Source organism: Thalassophryne amazonica, chromosome 11, assembly GCF_902500255.1.
Source record: "Thalassophryne amazonica chromosome 11, fThaAma1.1, whole genome shotgun sequence".
Taxonomy (NCBI): Eukaryota; Metazoa; Chordata; class Actinopteri; order Batrachoidiformes; family Batrachoididae; genus Thalassophryne; species Thalassophryne amazonica.
Window position 1 is genome coordinate 960,488 of NC_047113.1, and position 23,659 is coordinate 984,146.

General features: G+C 43.2%; 1 protein-coding gene across 1 annotated transcript in view; it reads right to left on the reverse strand.

The window, feature by feature from the left end:
* The window catches only part of hdac3 (histone deacetylase 3), a 102,464-nt gene that overhangs the window by 41,687 nt on the left and 37,118 nt on the right, over positions 1-23,659 (reverse strand). The window contains exons 5-7 of the mRNA XM_034181563.1: positions 22,389-22,445; positions 22,235-22,290; positions 21,351-21,484 (exon numbers count right to left, since the gene is read on the reverse strand). Coding sequence (XP_034037454.1) covers positions 21,351-21,484; positions 22,235-22,290; positions 22,389-22,445 — 247 coding nt within the window. The remainder of the gene's footprint in view (positions 1-21,350; positions 21,485-22,234; positions 22,291-22,388; positions 22,446-23,659) is intronic.

Below are 23,659 nucleotides of genomic sequence, written 5' to 3' on the forward strand. Positions count from 1 at the left end.
CGACCTGTGCCAGGGGCAAGGCAGTCCACAAACCTGAACGAGGACTCCTCCAGCCGCTTCCCGTGCCTCATCGCCCCTGGTCCCACATCGGCCTGGACTTCCTCACGGGCCTCCCTGCGTCCCAGGGAATGACCACCATGCTGACGATAGTGGACCGGTTTTCCAAGGTGGCCAACTTCGTGGCCCTCCTGAAGCTCCCGACGGCCCAGGAGACCGCAGACCTCCTGGTCCACCACGTCGTGCGTCTGCATGGTATCCCAGCGAACATCATCTCCGATCATGGTCCCCAGTTCTCCTCGCAAGTCTGGAGGACTTTTTGTAGGGAACTGGGGGCCACCGTGAGCCTGTCGTCCAGGTACCACCCCCAGACCAACGGCCAAGCAGAGTGGGCGAACCAAGAACTGTAACAGGCCCTGAGGTGTGTTGCCTCCGCGCACCAGACGGCCTGGAGCCAACATCTGGACTGGATCGAGTACGCTCATAACAGCCAGATCTTGTCAGCGACCGGCCTCTCCCCCTTGGAAGTCTGTTTGGGGTATCAGCCCCCATTGTTCCCAGCCATAGAGGGAGAGGTCGAGGTCGCCTCGGTCCAGGCCCATCTCAGGAGATGCCGTCGGGTGTGGAAGTCAGCCCGCTCTGCTCTCCTCAAGGCCCGGACGCAGGCGAAGAGCCATGCAGATCGCCGACAAGCCCCGGCCCCAGCTTACCGGCTCGTGCAGGAGGTGTGGCTCTCAACCAAAAACATCCCTCTGCAAACGGACTCACCTAAGTTGACAGACCGGTACATCGGACCCTTTCCTATCACCAAGATCATCAGTCCCGCCGCAGTGAAGCTTCAACTCCCAGCTTCACTGCGGATACACCCGGTTTTCCATGTCTCAAGAATTAAACCACACCACACCTTGGACCTCTGCCCCCCCGGACCAGCGCCGCCTCCTGCCCGCATCATTGGCAGCGAGCCGGCCTGGACTGTAAAGAAGCTGCTGGACGTGCGTCGGAAGGGTCGGGGTTTCCAGTATCTGGTGGGCTGGGAGGGTTACGGACCAGAAGAGCGCTCCTGGGTGAAGAGGAGCTTCATCTTGGATCCCGCCCTCCTGGCGGACTTCTACCAGCGACACCCCGACAAGCCGGGTCGGGCGCCTCCTGGCGCCCGTTGAGGGGGGGGGTCCTGTTGTGTGGGCCGCCCGAAAAGGAGGTACTGCTGGCTCACCACCAGAGGGCGCCCTGCCTGTTGTCGGGTTTCAGGCACCAGAGGGCGCAGTTGCTGCAGGAGTCCACCAGGAGCCCGGAGCTGACAGCTGTCACTCATCATATCATCACCATCACCCATAAAAGCCTGGGAGAGACATCAGAACTCTGCCGAGTTATCAGCTTACCCTGAAGGTAAACTTACTCAGCCGTTCTGTGCCGTACGCACACGTTTTTTGCATCTGAGCTTTTTGCAGTCGTTAACCTTGTTGTACACTTGCAGCTTGTAGCTGAGTTTGTGGAAGTTGGAGGAGTTGGCGTCTCCACTCCTCACTCCAGACTTGATTAAGTGATACATAAGGCACTGCACGTACTCTGTGTTCCTGCGTTTGAAGGTGGAGGTTTTCCCCCAGAAAGGAACTGTATTTTCAGCTGACTTGTTTGCTGGGTGTTCACACACCCACCCCGTAACCTGTCTCTTTTCCTGCCAGCAGTACCGGATCTGACAGCTGGAAGCGGTGGCCACCTGGGGACTCAGGACTTGGCGGCTCCGGTGTGTTGCAGATCTCCGTTGGCGGTGGAACATCGTGGGTCCCGGCTCTTCTCTGGTTAGGCGTCTCCTACCCTCGGGCCTGCCCACACGTCATATTTGGTTCTATTGATATTGACAGACTAAAAGCATTATTTGACCTGTTGTGCACATTTGCAGCAATAAATTGTATTTATTGGATTCTCTATTGGCCGTTCATTTACGCCCCCTGGTGTGTGTCCGTGCATTTCACTTTCCCCAACATGAACACTTCCTGGCATGGGTGGAGCTAGAGCAGAGGCCGGGGTTTTACTGGACTCCCCTGAAATCTGACTGGACACAGATGATTAACGTCACACAGGCATCGACATTAACGCTTGTCCGATTGTCCGGGACAAGTGTAAAATGTGATCAGACAAGCAATATGCTCTAAATCATTGTCTGACCGGACAAGTGGCATTTTTTTTTTTTGTTTAAAACACCCACAGGTCACGGGATTCCCACGGGATGGGAGTCAACTTTGCTATTTATCACGTGATTGGGACGGTATGGGATTAAAAATTCACGGGAGCAGACGGGAGCAAGAACCAAGGTTTTAGGCAGCGAGCCGTCCTGCTGTCATTTGAGCGGTCAATTTTCGAAAAAGACGCCAAAAAAAGCGGGCGGCTTTAGTTAAAGCCGTGTAAAATTAAGACTGGGTTGGATCGCTGCAGCCGCGTGTGTGTGTGTGTGTGTGTGTGCGTGCGTGCGAGTCGGCTGGCTGCGGGGGGGGGATTGGGTGGTGGTGGCTGAGCACAGAGTGAAAAACAACACAAACTAAACTGTGTCTCTGCCTTTATTTCTCTCTGGACTGTTCTGACGGTATGTCCTGTTCACACCGTGTGCACGTGTCTTTGACAGTTATACTGAAATTATGACATGAAATAAATTGGTCAAAATTCCTTAAAATGAGAATATATGAATGAACAAAATAAAAATCTCTCTCTCACACACACACACACACACGTTTTAAAAAAAAACCTGATGTGGAGAAACTCTGCAGTGATGTTCAGAAACAGAAATCACATAAAGCAGCTGAGAACTCTGAACTTTAACAGGCTGTGATTTTATAAAGCTATTTATTTTAGATGACTTAATGTAGTTAAATGTTCAAGCACAAAACGTGACTGAGGAGGAGAATTAAAGAGGAAATGAACTCTAGTCTGAATAAAAATACAAGATGTTGATTTTTATTTTTCAAAATTATTAGGCTGCAGTTTAATTCAAAGTAAATTACCGCTTATTATTTTCAAAAATCACGAGCCAAATCAGTCTGCATTGTTCAGTTTTTCCTGCACGTTTGTGTATTTTTTCTTTCTTCATAAGAGTTTGGTGTTTGTGTTCTACAAAGTTTGAAAAAACAATAAAATGTTCACACTTTTCTTTATAGCAGTTCTGTAATTTCAGAAATGGAACAGAAACAACCACAAATCAGAAAAAGTAGGAACTGTATGTAAAATGAAGATAAAATAAAAATGTTGTTATATTCCCAGTTTCTCCACTCACACCCACAGAAGCCAAACATTCTTCCAAAGTTGTGTCTTGGTGGCTTCCCTCACTTGTCTTCTTCCAGCATGGACATTTAGTTTTTGAGAACTGCCTACCTGACACAGATTTACCAAAGTACCACACTGTTTGTATTTCTGAATGATGGATATACGAGGTCTGTGATGAAAAAAGCAGTCCTTTTTATTTTTTTCAAAAAATAAATGGATTTGATTCATATGTTTTTACGTCAGACAAGCTTGAACCCTCGTGCGCATGCGTGAGTTTTTTCACGCGTGCCGGTGACGTCATTCGCCTGTGGGCAGGCCTTGAGTGAGGAGTGCTCCACCCCGCCCGTTGGAATCTCTTTGTCTGAATAGCCGCTGTGGACGGCGTGCGTTGCTTTATCAACATTTTTTCTGGACCTGTGAGGAATATCTGAGTGGACACTATTCGAGAAATTAAGCTGGTTTTCGGTGAAAAGTTTAACGGCTGATGAGAGATTATGGGGTGTTTCTATAGCTGTAAGGACTTCCCACGGAGCGGGACGTCGCGCAGCGCTTCCAGGCGCCGTCGTCGGCCTGTTTCGAGTTGAAAACATCCTAATTTAGGGCTTAATTCACCCAGGACGTCGTGAGAGACCAGAGAAGATTCAGAAGAGGCCAGCATGAGGACTTTATGCGGACATTCCACTGTTTAAGGACATTTTGTAATGAAAGACGTGCGCGCAAATTTGCCGAGTCGTTTCCGTGACAACTCGGCGAATCTGTGTGCGCCGCGACAGGAAAAACACCTCCGTGTTGAAAACCATTTGTAAAATTCAGGCGGCTTTTGATGGCTTTCAACAAGTGAGTAACTGAGAAATTGTTTAACAGCTTGGGCATGTTCCAACTTGTCCGTTAAGGTTTCCAACGGAGGTGTTTTTCCTGTCGCGACCCCTCATGGTCGGGTCCGGCCCGACATGCGACTCTGCCCGTACGTTCTTTCATTACAAAATGTCCGTTAACAATGGAATGTCCGAATAAACTCCTCATGCCGACTTCTTCTGAAAGTACTCTGTTCTCTGACGACTTACTGGGTCAACAGAGCCTGAAATGTGGAAGTTTTCAACTTGAAACGGCGAGACGCTGCCGCCTCGAAGCGCAGATCGCCGTCAGGTGCCGTGGGCCGTCCTTAAAGCGACACTACCAGACCAAAATCTCTCATCAGCCGTTAAAATTTTTACCGAAAACCAGCTGAATTTATCGAATGGTGTCCACTCAGTTGTGCCTTACAGTTTTTGAAAAAATTTTGATCAAACAAAGCAGCAGTCTCTGAGCCATTCCTAAACAATGAAAAAAATCGACGAGAGGGTGGGCGACTCCTCACTCAAAGACTGCCCACAGGTGAATGACGTAACCGACAGGCGTGAAAAAACTCTTGCATGCCCACGAGGGTTCAAGCATGTCTGATGTAATCACACGTGATTCAAATCCATATGGTTTTTGAAAAAAATAATAAGGTCCGTTACTTTTATCATAGACCTCGTAAATGGAGTCTAAGAAAAATTCAGTGAGTTGGAAATGTTCATGTATTCATCCTCTGACATTTCCCAAGAAAACTGGCTGTAAATATTATTAACTAATTCTTCCATTAACAATAAACTGCCCTGTCCAAACCTTTTTTTGTTGGAAAATGCTGCAGGCCTCAAATGTAGGAATGGATATATATTAACATAAAAATAAAGCTGACCTCACAAACATGAAATATGTTGGTTTCATACAGTCTGCAGTTACAGAAATAGAAGACAAAGTAAATGTCAGGATCATTATGTGTCCATCACCGCCATGAATTATTTATGTTTTGTGTCTTTTAGTGAAGTTTTTTTTTTATTTTTAAAATTTGGATTAAGGCAATAAGTGTCTCCCTGTATTACAACAGATGAACTGTTTCTGTTGCCACATCTTCTGAAATAAAACTGCAGAATACTAAAGCCTAAAAACTAAAAGAAAGAAAGTAGATGTGATAAATATTTAATCTGAATCTCAGTCCCAGAAAATGTTGAAATGTAATGATTTTTCTATTTCAGCTGCAATTCTTATGTTGGAATATTAAAGTTAAAATACTTACAAACAAAAGATGTTTAACAGGTTTTTATTAAGTGACAAGTCAGAACAACGTACGAGGTCTGTTTGAAAAGTATCCGACCTTTGGCCGGGGTAAAAAAACTGGCTTACCTGGAGCGTTGGAAATCTAATCACCCTCGAAGTAGTCTCCTTGGGACTCCACACACTTCTCCCAGCGGTGTCACCACTGTTGGAAGCATTCCAAAAAGCCTCTTTCGGAATGGAGTGCAGCTCTGCCGTCGTTGCAGCCATAATGTCCTCTCTCGTCTCAAAACGCGTTCCTTTCAATGGCCTCTTGAGTTTTGGGAACAACCAGAAGTCGCAAGGGGCCATATCAGGAGAGTAAGGAGCCTGTTGAACCACAGGAGTTTGGTTTTCAGTCAAAAAAGTCAGAATTAAGTTCGAGGAATGTGCTGGACATTGTCGTGATGAATGCGCCACGTTCCTGTGGCCCACAACTCCGGTCTCTTGCACCGTACAGCATCAGGGAGGCGACGGAGGACATCCCTGTACTACTCCTTCGTTATTGTTTGACCCTGTGGTGCGTACTCGTGGTGTACCACACCGCAGGAGTAAAAGAAACAACAAAAAAAAAAACAGTCAGCATGACCTTAATGTTGCTGCGCACTTGGCGCGCCTTCTTTGGTCGTGGCGACATGGAATGCTTCCATTGTGATGACTGGAATTTGGTTTCCGGGTCGTACCCGTACACCCAGGACTCATCACCGGTGATTATGGTGTCCATAAAGCTGGGATCACTTTGTATGGAGTCCAGCATGTCCTGTGAGACTTCAACACGGAGGTGCTTTTGCTCTGTCGTCGGCAACTTCGGCACGAATTTCGCAGCCACTCTCTTCATGCCCAAATCTTTGGTCACAATGGAATGTGCCGAAAAAGTGCTAATGTCCACCTCTTCTGCAATTTCTCTGATGGTCACTCGATGGTCCCGCATCACTACAGCGTTCACTTTGGAAATTATATCGTCATTTCGGCATGTCGTTGGCCGCCCAGAGCGCGGCGCGCTCTCCACCACTGTGCGTCCGTCTTTAAACTGCTTGAACCACTCCTTAATCTGTGTGACGTCCATAGGATCATCACCGAAAGCCGTCTGAATCTTCCGAATGGTTTCCACCTGGCTGTTGCCCAGTTTTTGGCAAAATGTGATGCAATAGCGCTGCTCCAGTCGTTCAGACATTTTCCTCGCAATAAAAATCCACGGAGCGCACAGCACACGTCCTGACACAAAGGCTGCTTACAAGGAAATGATGCAACCGACAGGTGGGAAAAAACTCACGCATGCGCACAAAGGATCAAGCTTGGCTGATGCAAGCACACGTGATTCAAATCCATAAGGTTTTTGCAAAAAATAAAAAGGTCGGATACTTTTCTAACAGACCTCATATATGTGATAAATATTTAATTTGAATCTCACTCACAGGTTGTCCGGACAACCAGCTTTTTCCTATAGGACAAGTAAACTGCCAGGGTTACTTGTCCTATGGACAAGTACGCTAAAAAGCTTAATGTCAATGTCTGTCACAGCACCACACGCCTGGTTGAAAGAGCTGCATTTTGAAATAAGTGAGTCACCTTGACTGCTAGATTCCTCCTGTCCAGTAAGTAGTTTGTGCTGTATACCACAAAAAGTTCGAATCCACCTTAGAAGACAGAGAGAACATAGAGAGGGCCGACTTCCTATATGCTGCATTGTAATTGGCTGAGCACCGGCCGCCATTTTGAATGTGTGCAACTGGGTGTTGCTACAGACGCACAATGGCAGTCTTTGTGTCACTCTAGAGTCGTATCAGAGACAAAAGTTTCTGTTTATGTGCATTTTTCATGACTATGGATCATAACAACCATACCAGCAACATCAGAAAAACATCAAGAGCTAAAGGAACTGAGTGTTCGGCTATCAATTGCACCAAGTACACTAAGGGCCCTGTCCCACTGGCGTTTAGGAGGATTTTCGTATGGATTGCACACAAAACTGGCTCATATTCACTTAACATCCGCAATATGCGTGAAACATGCTTGTATGAGTCGGCCGACACCCGCACACGTCCGCAATTATCTGCAGAGGCACGATCTTCTGTTGCCAGGATTTTTGAGCTGCACAAAATTTGGCTGCGGATGACATCCGCCTTACATAATCCATACATACACAATACATACTCACTCTATGCCAGTGATTCTCAACCGGGGTGCCGCGGCACCCTAGGGTGCCGTGATCGATCATCAGGGGTGCCGTGGGCAATTATAAAATATCACCATTATCGGGTGTATGTGCTGTAATAGTGTGGCAGATGATGTAATGCTCTTTTATTCCAGTAGATGGCAGCAAAGCGCTGTACCATAGTATAATAGACATACTTGCGCACATAGCGTTGTGCGTCTCCATGGTTACGGGTTGCTGACTACAGCGTGAATCTCAGCTGCTCACGAAGCATGGCTCCTCTGGGGAAGGAGAAACCGCATTGGCTGTGGAGGTGTGCGGGGAAGGCGGCCTGACCTCCGTTGATGTCACCGTGGTCAGACTTGGGCCTTCTCGCTCACAACTGGGTTCGCTGAAGGCAGCCTCTGCGCTCCGTGAATATTAGAGTGGCAGATTATTGTGAATAAAAGTGTCGACACGTCTAAAAAAACACTTGAGATTAGGGCTGTCACAATTATTACAATATTCGTCAATCGCGATTATTTTTCATATTCGCGATTACCGTGAATTATTTATTTTATCCACAAAGCATAAAACGACTCAGAATCTGACGTCATTGTGCTGCGGCCTCGCTCTCATCTTAAGGCGGGACAATAACATGGAGGCTGAAGAGTGATCCGTCCTGCCGTTTGGATAAGACGGCCGATTAAAACAGTGGCCGTCTTCTTCAAAAGCCGTCTAAAATGCGGAGCTGTCGGTGTGTGTGTGTCTGTGTGTGCGCGCGGAGTCAACAGGCTGCAGACTGCGAGGGAGGGGGTGGGTGAGGGAGATTCCTGAATGCAGGTGCGACACTTTACAGTCTGAGAACCATCAGTGCGCAGCAAACGCGGAGCAGAGAGAGGATTTTAACCCGAGTGAACATGTTAAAAAACAAAAACAAAACATGAAGCTGCTTTTACTTCTCTCTGAACTTTCTCTAAAGGTGTGATTCTGCCGTTACCATCCTGTTCACACCATGTGCACTTCGTATGCTGAATTTATGAGATCATGAGATGAAATAAACGGTCAAATAGCTTTAAAAACATATTTTAAAAATGAGAATGTATGAATGAACTGAGCCACAAAAAAAAAAAAAAACCCTGACATGGAGAAGCTGTGGTGATGTTCAGATGCACAGATCACAAAAAGCAGATGAGAACTCTGAACTTTAACAGCTGTTACTTTCCAAAGGTATTTATTTGTTCAATATGGGCTTAATGCAGTGTTTAAGCACAAAACGTGACTGATGAGGAGAAACAATTTCAGAAATGCAACAGAAACAACCACAATTCAGAAAAAGTTGGGACTGTATGTAAAATGAAGATAAAAATAAAAATGTTGCACCATTCCCAGTTTCTCCACTCACAGAAGCCAAACGTTCTTCCAGAGTTGTGTAATTATACTACAATAGTAGAATATAAAGAAGGGGAAAAAAACAGACAATATATTCGTCAATATTCGCAATTATTTGTCTGACAATTAATCGTCTCCAGAAATTCCTAATCGTGACAGCCCTACTTGAGATCAGAGCGCAAAATGCTTGAGGATTTTCGAAATGCGGTGTTTTCTGTATCGATTTTCTATTGCGATAATTGGGTTTTGCGCAAAACCAGAAGTAATAGAAGTATAATATTATTTTGGTTGGTGGTGTGCCGCAAGATTTTGTAAATATAAAAAGGGTGCCGCGGCTCAAAAAAGGTTGAAAATCACTGCTCTATGCACTGTATATCTGCCATTAACCGCTGACATCCGCAACTGACGGGGATTTGCGGCTTGGCAGCGGACCACGACAAATCAAATCAAAATCAAATCAATTTTATTTATATAGCGCCAAATCACAACAAAGAGCTGCCCCAAGGCGCTTTATATTGTAAGGCAAGGCCATACCATAATTACAGAAAAACCCCAACGGTCAAAACGACCCCCTGTGAGCAAGCACTTGGCGACAGTGGGAAGGAAAAACTCCCTTTTAACAGGAAGAAACCTCCAGCAGAACCAGGCTCAGGGAGGGGCAGTCTTCTGCTGGGACTGGTTGGGGCTGAGGGAGAGAACCAAGAAAAAACAGTGTGTAAAACAGATATATATCGTGCCCATCATGTCCACATCACAAACTAAAATATGTTGTAGCGACTGCATACAAATTGGCCACAAATAAAGTGTTTTTATTACACCTGCTTTGCAGCTGCTTTGCGGACAATCTGTGAATGCATAACAAACGCGTCACGCAAACTCAAAGTACTATATGTGGCAGAAAGCGACATACCTGCCAGTCAGTGCCGGTCCGGCTGTGTAGATCCACAAAGACGTAGCTGCTGCAATCGGGTCTCCTCCAGGACTTTTATTTAACACCAACAAAAGGAAGAGTTGCTGTTTAGCCACAACTCATGCTGAAGTCTGTTTTCTGTGACACTCTCAAAAAAACAAAAACAAAAAAAAACACCGTCTCACACCCCTCCCGCTCCCCAAACTCATGAACAGTTAACCCTCACATGACAAAATGAACATTAACTCTGTGATCAACTTGTAAAGTCCAGCAAATGCTCCAGAGGCTGTATTGTTGGTGTGAATAGTGATGCTGACGGCCCGAGTGAGCTTATTTTATGACCGCAATGCAGATGCCGTGCACGTGCAACACGTGCGCGATGCATTCATAATACACCCGTAATACTGCCGTGATAATCTCAATGTGTCAGATCAGTTTCCTCACTACATGCATTATATAACCGTGATTGTTCATCATATATTCGCTATATATTATTAACATATCCGTAATTCATACTGGGACATTTGTCATTTTTGGCCATTTTTGTTGCGGACGACAACGAACTCCCGTACTTTGTATACTCAGTTCATGCACAATTAATCCTCTCCCCAGTAGGACAGGGCCCTAAAACAAACAAGGAAGTGGCATTCTACTCCTTTCCAAAGGGTATCGTTAAGAAATGATTCAATCCACCGACATCAATAACCTTTTTGCTTAACGATTCCCTTATCGGTCCTTCAGAGTGGCCGTTGTTTTTGGGGGTGTTTGTCAGGAAAATGATCATTTCTCTACATTGATTACAGACCCTGCAGCGGGTCTGTAATCAACTTTTCTGCAGCGCGGCTTTGCTTTGAACCTTGAACCATTTGAAGCAGTGCTTCAATCTAATGCTTTGTTGATTCATTGTTTTATTTCGCTTAATCTTAATTTTCCCCAGCTAAAACCCTAAAGAGCATATGTCTATAATATTTACCTTTTTTATGTTAAACCAGCCTGTTACGGTCTTCTGAAACAGTTGACAGATGGATTTCATAACTTAAAAACGGGACCGATGCTAACGTGTTAGCATGTCTAAGGCATTTTCAATGTTAAAGTTAGCATTAAGCTGTTTCAGCTGTCAGCACGTGTGTGTGCATTTGTTATCTGTATAATAATGGCTCAGCGTTTGTTGTCGTAAAAGAGTCAAATGTATTAAAAACTGTAATATTTTTAAATTTATTTTTGTTTATATATTAATAAAAATAATAGCAACAACAACAAAAATAATAAAGGCCCAGTCACACGGCACTTAACGAAGGGTGACGAAGCCCTGACGAAACAAGAAATCTGGACTTTCGTTGACTGTCGTTGACATCGTTTAACATTCGCGCAGCCTCGTTCCAGCAGCTGGCGCTACGTCAGGATTTTTAAACTGTTGAAAAATTTGAACGAAGGGCAATGAAAACCTCAATTCATCTGTCTCGTTTTGCTGTCGTTCTTGACGTTTTTTTTAATTGTTTGTTTAGTTTTTCTCATGTTATTGTTTAATTTGACTTCATTGGAGCAGCTGAACGTTTTCACACAGCGCAGAAGCCGGTTTCTGAGCGCTGAGGCTGCTGCTGCTTCATGTACCATTGGAAATTACAGGGCAAACTCAGCCTGCCTGCTTGGATTTTTTTTTTTTATCTGTGTGGGGGGACAGCTTCAATGGGCTCAGACACCTTACATAGGCCAGCCGCCAGAATTAATCTTTTGTGTGGATATAATTAATTATTTTGCCACAAGCAACTGTTGAATTTGAAACAACAAAAAATTTGTGTAATTTCCGACGGTACTTGAATGCAGCATCAGCGGCAGCAGCAGCTCCTGCGTGCTCTTATTATTATGTATTAAATATAACAATCTGAGTGTAGGAATGACAATCCAGTCCTTCTGTACATGTGGGAACAGGCAGATGAATCAAAATGATGATATAAAGAGCTGTTCTGGAAGGAAGAATTCATGTTGTGGATCAGTGATCAGCTGGTGGAAATAACCGCATGTGAGTCAATGCGCGCGTTCACACGCACTGATTAATTTACTGCTCTGATATATTCAATCATCTTTACACTTATATTTATATTTATTCTCCCTTTTGACAGTTTTCTGTTATAAATAAATATATATGGCTTAGAACATAATACTGTGATACAGCAGTGACCACGGAACACTTTTTTTTTTTTTTTTTAAATTGGAGGAAGACGTAGCGCGCGGCGTGTCGACAGACGGTGCGGATTCTGATAATGATGGAGATGATCCCTCTTTTGTTCTGGACGAGGAACCAGAGCAGGTGGTCCACCATGCGCACAGATCTTCACAGCTTCTGTTTGCAGTTTCTCCAGGACTCAGGCGCTATGAGCTCCGTCCCAGCGCCAAGTCCTGGAACGCAGAGATGCAGACACACACTGCTCCAGCTGTGGCTCCAGGCGCGTTTTGTCGAGATCGTGAGCTTCGGTTTTGTTAATTTCCTCTTTCGTCCCTTTTGCGCTCTTGCTTCACAGGCTGTTCAGTGATAAAAGCTCTTTCATCCACCTTTACTCAACAAATTGTGACGTTTTTTACTTTTCCCTTTGTTCACGAATCGTCGTGTGCCATGTGACTGGGCCATAATAATAACTAATAATGCTACAATACAATTTTAGAGAAAGAGACAAAAAGAACCTGATTAAAAACACAACAGAAAATATAAAACTATACAGAAAATATAAAACTAAAAATATAAAAGATCAGGCTGCCTAGGTTATAATATACTTACAGCGCCTTATTTTCCACTCTATACACTTCACAATCATAACAGCTGTTTAAATAAACGTTTGTAATAGTAGTTCCTTGTGTTCTAAAGTCAAATAGTGCATTACAGCAGCTTGTAGTACACTCAAGAGAAGTTTTGTTTCCAAAATGTCACTCCACTGCAGCAGCCAAGCTGCCCCAGTTACACACAATCAAAATGGCATCCAGATTACATCATTTTGTGGGAATCGGCCCTCTCTATGTTCTCTCTGGTAGAAGAAGAAAAGTGATTGCTTCAGATTTGAACTGAACACGTTGTCTGAACTATGGACTTCTAACCACACCAAACTTACAACCCCAGTTCCAATGAAGTTGGGACGTTGTGTGAAATGTAAATAAAAACAGAATACAATGATTTGCAAATCCTCTTCGACCTATATTCAATTGAATACACCACAAAGACAAGATATTTAATGTTCAAACTGCAAAACATAATTGTTTTTGTGCAAATATTAGCTCATTTTGAAATAAATGCCTGCAACATGTTTCAAAAAAGCTGGGACAGTGGTATGTTTACCACTGTGTTACATCATCTTTCCTTCTAACAACACTCAATAAGCGTTTGAGAACTGAGGACACTAATTGTGAGTGTCATGATTGGGTATAAAAAGAACATCCCCAAAAGGCTCAAACGTGTCGAGGAGATTTTACAGGCAAGAGAACGGAGCTTCACTAGTTAGCTGTGTAGGCTAACACTTAAGCCCCCGTCACACATAGCAAGAATGTGGAGGAACCATTCCCGACACTGCAAATATTGCCACAATCTGACGCAGTCGGGAGGAAAAGAGACGTGATCAGCTCTGTACCTCATCCACACCTGCACAATGGCATCCAAAGCGCATGTAGACAACAGGTGAATGATACAGACTGCTGTCAGAGGGCCATAAAAGGCGCTGCAGACTGTCCGATGGCCAAACGTCTGGATAGCAAACACGGGACTAGAGCGCTGTGTTCCTCACGTGCACGTGTGCTCTGCACACATGTCAACATCAACACTCAAGTTTGACAACACTGAGTCTATTGTCAAACGTGGACAACACAGAATCCATCTGATGAGGAAGTTGAGCTCTTTCAATGTAGGGTGTAAGGATTTTAAGTAACTTGTATTGCTCATTTAATGAAAGTCTTAACATTTTCTTTTATTTTTGGTTCAACGGATTGTCTATTAAGGACAGAAACTGCCTGAATGGCACTGTCAATGTTTGCTCTAAAATAATTGGGGTTAAGCAAAGAGACTTGCTTTCGTTTTGGGAGAATCAGAAGAAGAAGAAAGCCAAGTGTATTCTCAGCCAACCTGATCATGTGCTGTCCGGTCAGATCACGGTGATGCCTCCAGGCCGCCGTTATTATGAACTGCTGGGAAGAACGAACAGATACTCCAGATCTTTTATTCCTTCTGCTATCAAGCTGTTGAACGCAGACAGCAGTCATTTTAAATGACATTTACTTCATCATCATCAATCGTTACGATCGGGGCTGTGAAATGAAAATTATGAAAGCCGAGGAAAATTTGCGGGAGGGGGGTCTAGGGCCCTGTGGGGCTCCAGAATTAAATTTTTATCTAATGATACTTTTTCAGCATCTCCTGGAAGAACAAATCTCAAAATTAGTGCATATTTAAATGATCCTATATTCAACCTTTTATTTGACCTGTCAATGATGATGTTGAAATAACAGAATATGACGTGAAAGTTGGACCTGGATTGATTTTCCTTTTAAATGTAAACCAAATTATGCATTAACTCAGAACAGATGAACTACATGAAATTTATGACGACTGAAAAGACTTACAGCATTTCAAAAACCACAGCTAAAGCTTGTAGAATATTTGGAAAATCAGGCTAAAATATTAATAACATACCTTATAGTAAAAAGTCACATATTCTTGTGTAAATTCATGCAGCCTAAATCCATTCAAAGCCACAATGTCTTTTTTACAATGAAAGAAAGTCTAGATTAGTGAAAAAAAGTCACATAAGCTTGTCTAAAATCCTGTTTGAACAGCAGAATGTTTATTTTCTAGGGAGAGAAAAACTCTTACTGTGTTTTCCTGAGAGGGCAAAGTTCACTTTTCCCATTTCTTAAAATAATAAATAATAACAATTCATATCTTTCAGGTGTGTTGATGAAGCCAGCGACGATTCCACAGATTCTTCTCCTTATCAGACTTTTTCAAACAGTCTTTCTCACCATCTTCTCTCTGTGCGACGTCGCTCCGTGACACAGACATGCTGCATAAATCTTCTTTTAAAAACCTGAAAGCTCTAAAAGTTTGGGATGTCCACATGCTAAGTTTAGCTTAAGCGTCGCACAGAAGCCACAAAGCGTCGCCGCAGCAACCAACCAGTCCTGCTTTACGACAACTGTTGTAACAGCTACACTTTGAGTGGCATTTTTCCTCCACGAAACTCCGCAGATCTGAGGAAACTGATTTGTATCTGTAACACACAGATCAGTGTCCACGTACTTATAAAACTTACATAATGTCGTAAAAAAGAGAACGCTTTGCGATAAGCATTTTAAAAACTCAGTGACTAACACCCCCCCCCCCATGATGAAATCCGTGAAATCCTGTGGATCTGCGGAGTTTTCACAGCCCTGTACGATTGTTATTGTTGTCTATTTATTTTTTTTAATTACTCATGAGCTACTGACCTTTGTTGTTTTCATCTGGAGTCCTGTTTCTGACATATGTTGTGTGTGGTTGTGTGATTGTGCTAGTGAACTGCAGATGAATTGCCCTTGTAGGGACCAATAAAGTTGTTTGAACTTAATTGCAATTATCACTCAGCCATGTGTGTTCGTGTGTGTGTGTGTGTGTGTGCGCGCATAACACTGCATGGGCCACTAAGCGCGCGTGCAACTGGACAGCTTCGCTCAAAGTTTGCTGACAGTTGGCCATGCTGTCCGCTGTCAGACGGAGCACCTTTCCAGAGAACTTTCTTTTTCTTGTTTGTTCACTTCAGGAACACAACGCAACTCTGGACACTGTGATGGTTGGATTATCACATGGGATCATGGACATGGGATTAATTTTTTGTTTTGGGTGAGAGGATTTTAACCGCAGGCTGCTGTCCCAGCTTCACGTCCACATCCATGCTGTGAAACAGCCCTGGACCACTGTTGGAGGTGAGGTTCATGTTTATTAATTGTGTAACAGTCTGGCCCAACAGTTCCACGTCATATCTCCTACAGAGTTAGAAGGTGATCATTTATTACAACGTGAGATACGGAGCCTGACGCATGCAATGATGCATTACTGCCCACCACGGAGAGACGCAGCTGCCCATGTTATGATGGAGACAATGGTTCACATTATTTAAGTCGCCCATGGGAAGGAATGGACAAATATCTGTACTGTAAGGTCTACTGTGGATATAACAGCCTGTTCAGATTTGCAACAGCATGCGTGGAGTTGCGCAGGGTGCTTTCGGTTTGATAGCCACTGTTCACATTCACTGCACATGATAAAAATTCATAATTATTATCATGATGAAGCATACCACATACATTTTAACAGTTCCTTTGCAATCTTAACAGGAGAGCCGTGACATGGACACTGGTCCAGCCCCCAGCTGTTTAACAGCATTACCTTACGGGATCAATGACTACGGACAATCGAATCGGTACTGACCATCATGTGTTCATATAATTTGGAGGTTTTGAAAGGAGACAACAAATTTGTTTAGATATGGAGCCGTGTGGATCCAGAGCAGGGTGAGTCTACATGGCAGCTGTGTGTGAACACGGGAGGAGAACTCAGTGGGATGCATCTCTCACGGTATGTACTTATTAATACTTTATTCTTATTTTAGTTTCATTTATTTTTTTATTTTTTCTTCCTGAATTCAAAAAGCAACCTGGACTGATGTACTGACTTCAGTCCAACCATGAAACTGTAATTGGATGTAGGCTGAGTAACCTTCATGCAGCTAAAAATCTGTTCCAAAGGTTAAGTAATGATTATGGATCAAAATGGGTGTGAATCTGTCTTGTATTATTCTGACACACTCTGGTACATTTTACCTTTATCAGCAATATCAGCTACCTTTATTGATAACTGGCCTTCTTTCTGGGGCCGCCATGGCTTGCTGATGCTGGATGGCCTCCACCCTACTGGGGAAGGCGCCGCCATCTTGTCTGCAAACATAGATAGAGCTCTACAGGGAGGGTAACATTAAGAATTTACAGCAGGCCACGGAGCAGGTGATTAGAGACCCTGCAAGGCTTATGACAAATGTGGGTGTGGAATCCATTAGCTTAGCGGGGAAATTAGTGCAGAAAATCCACTATGGTGATAGTGCAGTTGATCTGCCAGGGAAGGAAATTCAAAAAGTTGAGACTGTGGCCTGCTTCCGTAGACGTGTCCATAAAAATCATAGAGGGATATGCTTTGCAAACTTAATACCCATTACTACACTGGATGATGTTGAAATTGAGGATGGCCCAATGGTTGTTCCAGCAACAGCAAAGATTTCATGTCTGCTACCTACAACGTGCGTGGAATATCTCAAACCTAAACCTACTTCTAGGCACCTTATATATGCTCCTCTGGAACCACCCCTAAATCCAAACAGTTCAACTGTCAAACCCACTGAGGTCCTTAGACTGGATCTCAATAACATAAGATCACTGTCCTCAAAATCATTGTTGATTAATGATCTAATTATTGATCATCACTTAGATATGATTGACTCATGTGAAACGTGGCTTAAACCTACAGCTGTCCTCCCCTTAAATGAGGCCTGCCCACCAGCATATACATTTAGTCACATCCCTCGTGATGCGAAGCAAGGCGGGGGTGTTGCTCTTATTTATAAATCTAGGTTTAGCTTATTAGCTGTTGGAGATCACAAATATAACTCGTTTGAGCATCTGATTCTCCTCTCTGCTCAGGATATTACGCATTGCCAAGGTCAGAAGAATAAAAATCAGTCGTATTACTTTGTCACTGTATATAGGCCTCCTGGACCATATTCTGAATTCTTAGATGAATTGGGTGCGTTCATCTCTAACTTGTCAACTAGTGTAGATAACATTCTGATCATTGGTGACTTTAACGTTCATATAAATAAGCCTTCTGATCCCCTCTGCAAATCATTTATGGAAATTGTGGATGCATTATGATTTCGGCAATGCATTCGGGACTCAATGCACATTAGTGGAAATACCCTGGATCTGGTTCTTGCACGTGGTATTGCTGTCACGAATATTGACATCATGCCTCTTACATCAGTGGTCTCTGATCACTCACTTATTAAGTTTACAATTTCGCTGCCGTGTTTAGTGGAACAACAACCTTATATATCACTACAGCGATGCATCAACTCCTCAACTAAGACTGAACTCGAAGCTAGACTGCCTGATGTCTTAGCTTCACATATGGCAAATACCCAATCAGTAGACATGCTTGTGGATAGTTTAAACTCAGTGCTCAAAACTACACTCGACATGATTGCGCCACCTGTGTTAAAACCGTGCTCCCCCAAATCACAGTCACCTTGGTTCAATGATTACCTGCGTGACCTCAAGCATAAGGCAAGAGGTCTAGAACGGAAATAGCGTAGTTCAAAATTAGAAGTATTCTACCTTGCGTGGCGTGATGCTATCTTAGACTATCAGCATGCATTACTGGCTACAAAGCGGACCTACTACTCTGATTTGATCAACAAAAACAAGCATAACTCAAGTTCTTGTTCGACACGGTGGCAACACTTATTCATGGACAACCACCTGTAGTTCGCTCTCCTTTTACAGCACAAGATTTCCTGGATTACTTTGAGAAGAAAATTGAAGACATTAGGTTAAACATATCCCAGCATGCCTTAACCCAGCCACTACACCCTGCTATTGAGGTGGGCGCCATTACTGAGGTATTACCTAGATTTATACAATTTGACAGTATCTCACTAGGCATGCTGATGAAACTCGTAACGTCAACAAAAAGCACAACCTATTTATTTGATCCTATACCAACAAAACTGTTTAAGGACCTGTGGACCACTCTTGGGCTGCCTGTGCTGGAAATGATTAATCTTTCTTTAACTTCTGGATCTGTTCCTAAATGTTTCAAATCTGCAGTGATTAAACCATTACTTAAGAAACCTTATCTTGACCCTAGTGTATTGAAAAACTATCGGTCGATATCAAATCTATCATTTTTCTCTAAAATTCTGGAAAAAGTGGTGTCATGGCAGCTCGTAGACTATCTTACTGAGAATAATCTCTGAGCCACTGCAGTCTGCTTTTAGAAAATATCATTCCACAGAGACGGCTCTCACTAAAGTGGTGAATCATCTTCTGCTTACAATGGATTCAGACACCACTACTCTCTCTCTGTTGCTGTTAGATCTCAGTGCTGCATTTGATACAGTGGATCATCATATTCTACTTGATAGGCTGGAAAATCATTTTGGAATTACTGGGAGTGCCCTTGCATGGCTGACGTCATACTTAACCACTCGTTCTCACTGTGTTTTGTACAGTAACACTACCTCTAACCTTAGTGACATGAAATTTGGGGTTCCACAGGGGTCTGTCTTAGGCCCCCTGCTTTTCTTCCTTTATATAGCACCCCTTGGGCACATATTGCGGTGTTTTGGGATTACCTTTCACTGCTATGCTGATGATACTCAGTTATACTTGCCGATAACTGTTGGTAATCTTTTTTCATATAAAATCCTTAGAAGATTGCCTTGCATCAGTGAGAAGTTGGATGTCTAGAAATGTCCTACTTTTAAACTCTGATGAGACTGAAATGATGGTTCTTGGTCCAGTGAGACATCGGCATCAATTTGACCAGTTAACGCTCAGCTTCAGCTCGTGTGTCATACATCACACTGACAAAGTGAGGAACCTTGGGGTAATTTTTGATCCTACATTGTCCTTTGACCTTCACATTAGAAATATAACAAGGACTGTTTGCTTCCACCTGCGAAATCAATCAATCAATCAACATTTATTTATAAAGCGCTTTACAGCACCGACTGGTGTCCAAAGTGCTTAACATTAAAAACACAAATTTACAAAAATAAAACACATATAAAATAAAAATTTTAAAACAACACATAAAAAAGAACATAAAAATAACAGAACATGTCACCTCCCCACTAAGTGTTAAAAGCCAGTTTAAACAAATAAGTCTTTAACTTAGATTTAAAAAGTGCTCGGTCAGGAATAGTATGTAACTCAAGAGGTAGTTCATGCCACAGTCTCGGGCCAGCTACCGCGAAAGCATGATCACCCCAGCGTTTATATCTTGACCTTGGAACATCTAAGTAAAGCTGGCCAGATGCCCTTAATGTCCTACTGTAGGTGCGCAAAGTTAAAATTTTAGACAAGTAGGGAGGTGCAAGGCCATAAATAGCTTTAAAAACAAACATTAAAATTTTAAAATCAATTCTAAAACGAACTGGAAGCCAGTGGAGTGAGTACAGGATGGGCGTAATATGCTCACGTCTAAAAGTGTTTGTCAAAAGATGAGCAGCAGCATTCTGCACCAACTGGAGACGTGCAAGAGACGACTGATTAATGCCCGAATAAAGTGCATTACAATAATCAAGTCTGGAGCTGATGAAAGCATGAATGGCTGTCTCAAGAAATGTAGCGAAGATTTGTCCCATCCTGTCTATGGCTGATGCTGAGACCCTGATCCATGTGTTTATCTCTTCTAGATTGGACTACTGCAGTGTTCTATTTTATGGTTTACTGCAGTCCAGCATTAGGGGTCTCCAATTGGTTCAAAATGCTGCTGCCAGACTTTTGACACGAAGCAGATAGTTTGACCACATTACACCCATTTTGGCGTCTCTTCACTGGCTTCCTGTCCCAGTGAGATCAGATTTTAAGGTTCTGCTACTAGTCTATAAAACTGTTCACAGATTGGCACCTCCCTACCTAGCTGAACTAATTAAACCTTACGTACCAGCCCGGGCTTTACGTTCTCAGGGTGCAGGACTACTTTGTGTCCCTAGGGTGAATAAGAAGTCTGCGGGTCACAGAGCTTTCTCTTATCGTGCCCCTGTTCTGTGGTACGATCTCTCTGCGTCAATAAAACAGTCAGATTCTGTGGAGACTTTCAAGTCCAGACTTAAGAAGCACTTATTTTCTCTTTCGTATGGCTAGCATACTAGTATAGTATAGTTTTACACTTTTTACTCTTTTAGTTCATTTTATTAGTAATTGGAGCGTGCCGCGGCCTCAACTTTATCTAAATTCTGGGTCTTTTAGTGACACTTACGGCTAGTGGCCGGCGATCACCTTAGTATTTCTTGTTTTCTTGTTGATTAATGCTGACAAATTATACTGTATTTCTTGTCTTTCTGATGCCTCATTCTGTTTTTTTTCTCTGTTTAAGGTGCAGCTCCATCCAGAGATGGGTGTGGTATCTGTGCTGGCGACCCTCCTGTCCTGTGCACCAACAGCATGTATATTCCTGTATATTCGTTCTGTGAATGGTTCTGTAATTTATGTCTGTATCATGGCTCAAGAAGAGGGTCACCCCTTTGAGTCTGGTCTGCTTGAGGTTTCTTCCTCAGAGGGAGTTTTTCCTTACCACTGTTACTCTGGGGGTTGGTAAGGTTAGACCTTACCTGTGTGAAGCGCCTTGAGGCAACTCTGTTGTGATTTGGTGCTATATTAATGAAATTCAATTGAAATTGAAAAAAAACTGAAATATATCAGGGCCTGCACAAGATAAAGACTTGGAAGAAATTCTTACAAAGTTACAATACTCCTCACCTGTTCCTGGAAAAAAGTAGTTCCCATATTTGTGGAAGGACACAGTCATGACACGGTCAGTCAGGTAAAAGGCTTCCTGTACGCCGTCACCATGGTGAATGTCTATGTCGATGTAAAGAACTCGAGGGTGGTATCTGTAGCACATACACAGTTGTAAAAGACACAAGCACCAGATAGATGAAACAAAATGTTACTGATTTCTGCAGGGAAGGCTTTGTTCAGATTGCCAGTTCAAATGGGTTTTATTACATATCTGATTCCACAGTGTGTCCACATTATATTCAATAAATGCCCATGTGCGCAACCAAGAAACGCTGTCTAGTGAACATACATGTGTAACTACTGAATGTCCAATGACAGCACGAGTACAGTCCACATCATTTGCCTTTGATATGATTTTTATTCCACACTTTGTGTCTGTTTTTTTTTTGTTGGTTTTTTTGGAAGTGATTTTCCAAATTATTTTGGGCTTTTGTGTGCATGTATGTGGTTTGTTTCCCCAGAATCTATCAGAGCATTCAGACTAAAACAGATTTACAAATATGTGGTTTGAATCACATTTTAAAGCACCTACAAATAACAACTGAAATGAACTAGGAAAAAAAGGATTTTCAAGGTGACTTATGACTGTTCATAAGTCATAATTATTGTATGGCCTTGCCTTACAATATAAAGCGCCTTGGGGCAACTGTTTGTTGTGATTTGGCGCTATATAAAAAAATTGATTGATTGATTGATTGATTGTTCAGAATTGCAACATGGAATCAGATCCAAATCTGATATTAACATAAAACAGGTTTTTTACCGACAGTCTGAACAAAGTCTAAATGTTACAGCAGCACAGTGGTGAATGATGAGAGTCACTGAAATGTGAGGCTTCTTACTTAAGTAGCTCCAGTATACTGATGACAATGTCATTGACATAGCAAAATCCTGATGCCTGCAAACACAAGCAAATTCACTCAGTCCTTTTGCATCAATAAAACCACTCACAACAAAACACAGGATGGTAGAGAGTTGTTAGGACTTTGTTCTAACCTCAAATTTTTTTGCATGATGTAAACCCCCAGCCCAATTTATGGCAATGTCACAGATCTGGAAAGTAAAGAAGAGTCATCATCACAAAATCACTGCAGACCTTTACAATAAATTAAGACAAACTGAAGTAATTCAGATGGGTCCACAATTATTTGACAATCACTGGAAATCAATCTTAATATCACCTATAAACCTTAAGGCAAACAAAAACCTAGATTTTATATTTTCTTCATAACAGTGGCTTTCTCTGTGCCCGTCTAGCAGAAAGGTATGACTGGTCAAGAAACAGTAAAACATACGAGGTCTGTCCATAAAGTATCGTACCTTTTGATTTTTTTTTTTTTAAACTATATGGATTTGATTCATATGTTTTCACGTCAGACAAGCTTGAACCCTTGTGCGCATGCGTGAGTTTTTCCACGCCTGTCGGTGATGTCATTCACCTGTGAGCACGCCTTGTGGAAGGAGTGGTCCCGTCCCGTTGTCGGATTTTTATTGTCTGGAAATGGCGGAATGATTTGGGTTTTTTTTCCATCAGAATTTTTTCAGAAGCTGTTAGAGACTGGCACCTGAAAACTATTTGAAAAATTTATCTGGCTTTCGGTGAAAATTTTACGGGCTTCACAGAGAATAAGGTCTGGTAGTACAGCTTTAAGGACCCCTTTAAGGACGCTCAGCGCGCCACGCTCCGAACTGCGACGACGCGGCACAAGCCACCGGACCATTTCTGAGCTGATGGCTCTGAGGATACGAGACCGTCGTGTGCTCTTTCTCTGGTTATCACAAGAGCTGGACATCAGCCATTTTCCGGCAGATTTCACTTTTAACAAGAGATTTTGTCATGGAAAGCCGTGCGGAGGCTTCGCGCGTCACGACCGATTCGCTTTGGAAGCGAGACAAAGGAACACCTCCGTTTCGGCGTGTCAGAGGACAAGTTTTATCTCGGCTTTCAATGCTTACCAGTCCAGTAAGTATCAGTGAAATTGTGGAGAGCTGGACATGTCCAAACTTGTCCTCTGACACACTGAAATGGAGGTGTTCTTTGTCTCGCTTCCAAAGCGAATCGGTCTTTACGTGCGAAGCCTCCGCGCGGCTTTCCATGACAAAATCTCTTGTTAAAAGTGAAATCTGCCGGAAAATGGCTGATGTCCAGCTCTTGTGATAACCAGAGAAAGAGCACACGACAGTCTCGTATCCACAGAGCCATCAGCTTAGAAATGGTCCGGTGGCTTGTGCCGCGTCGTCGCAGCTCGGAGCGCGGCGCGCCGAGC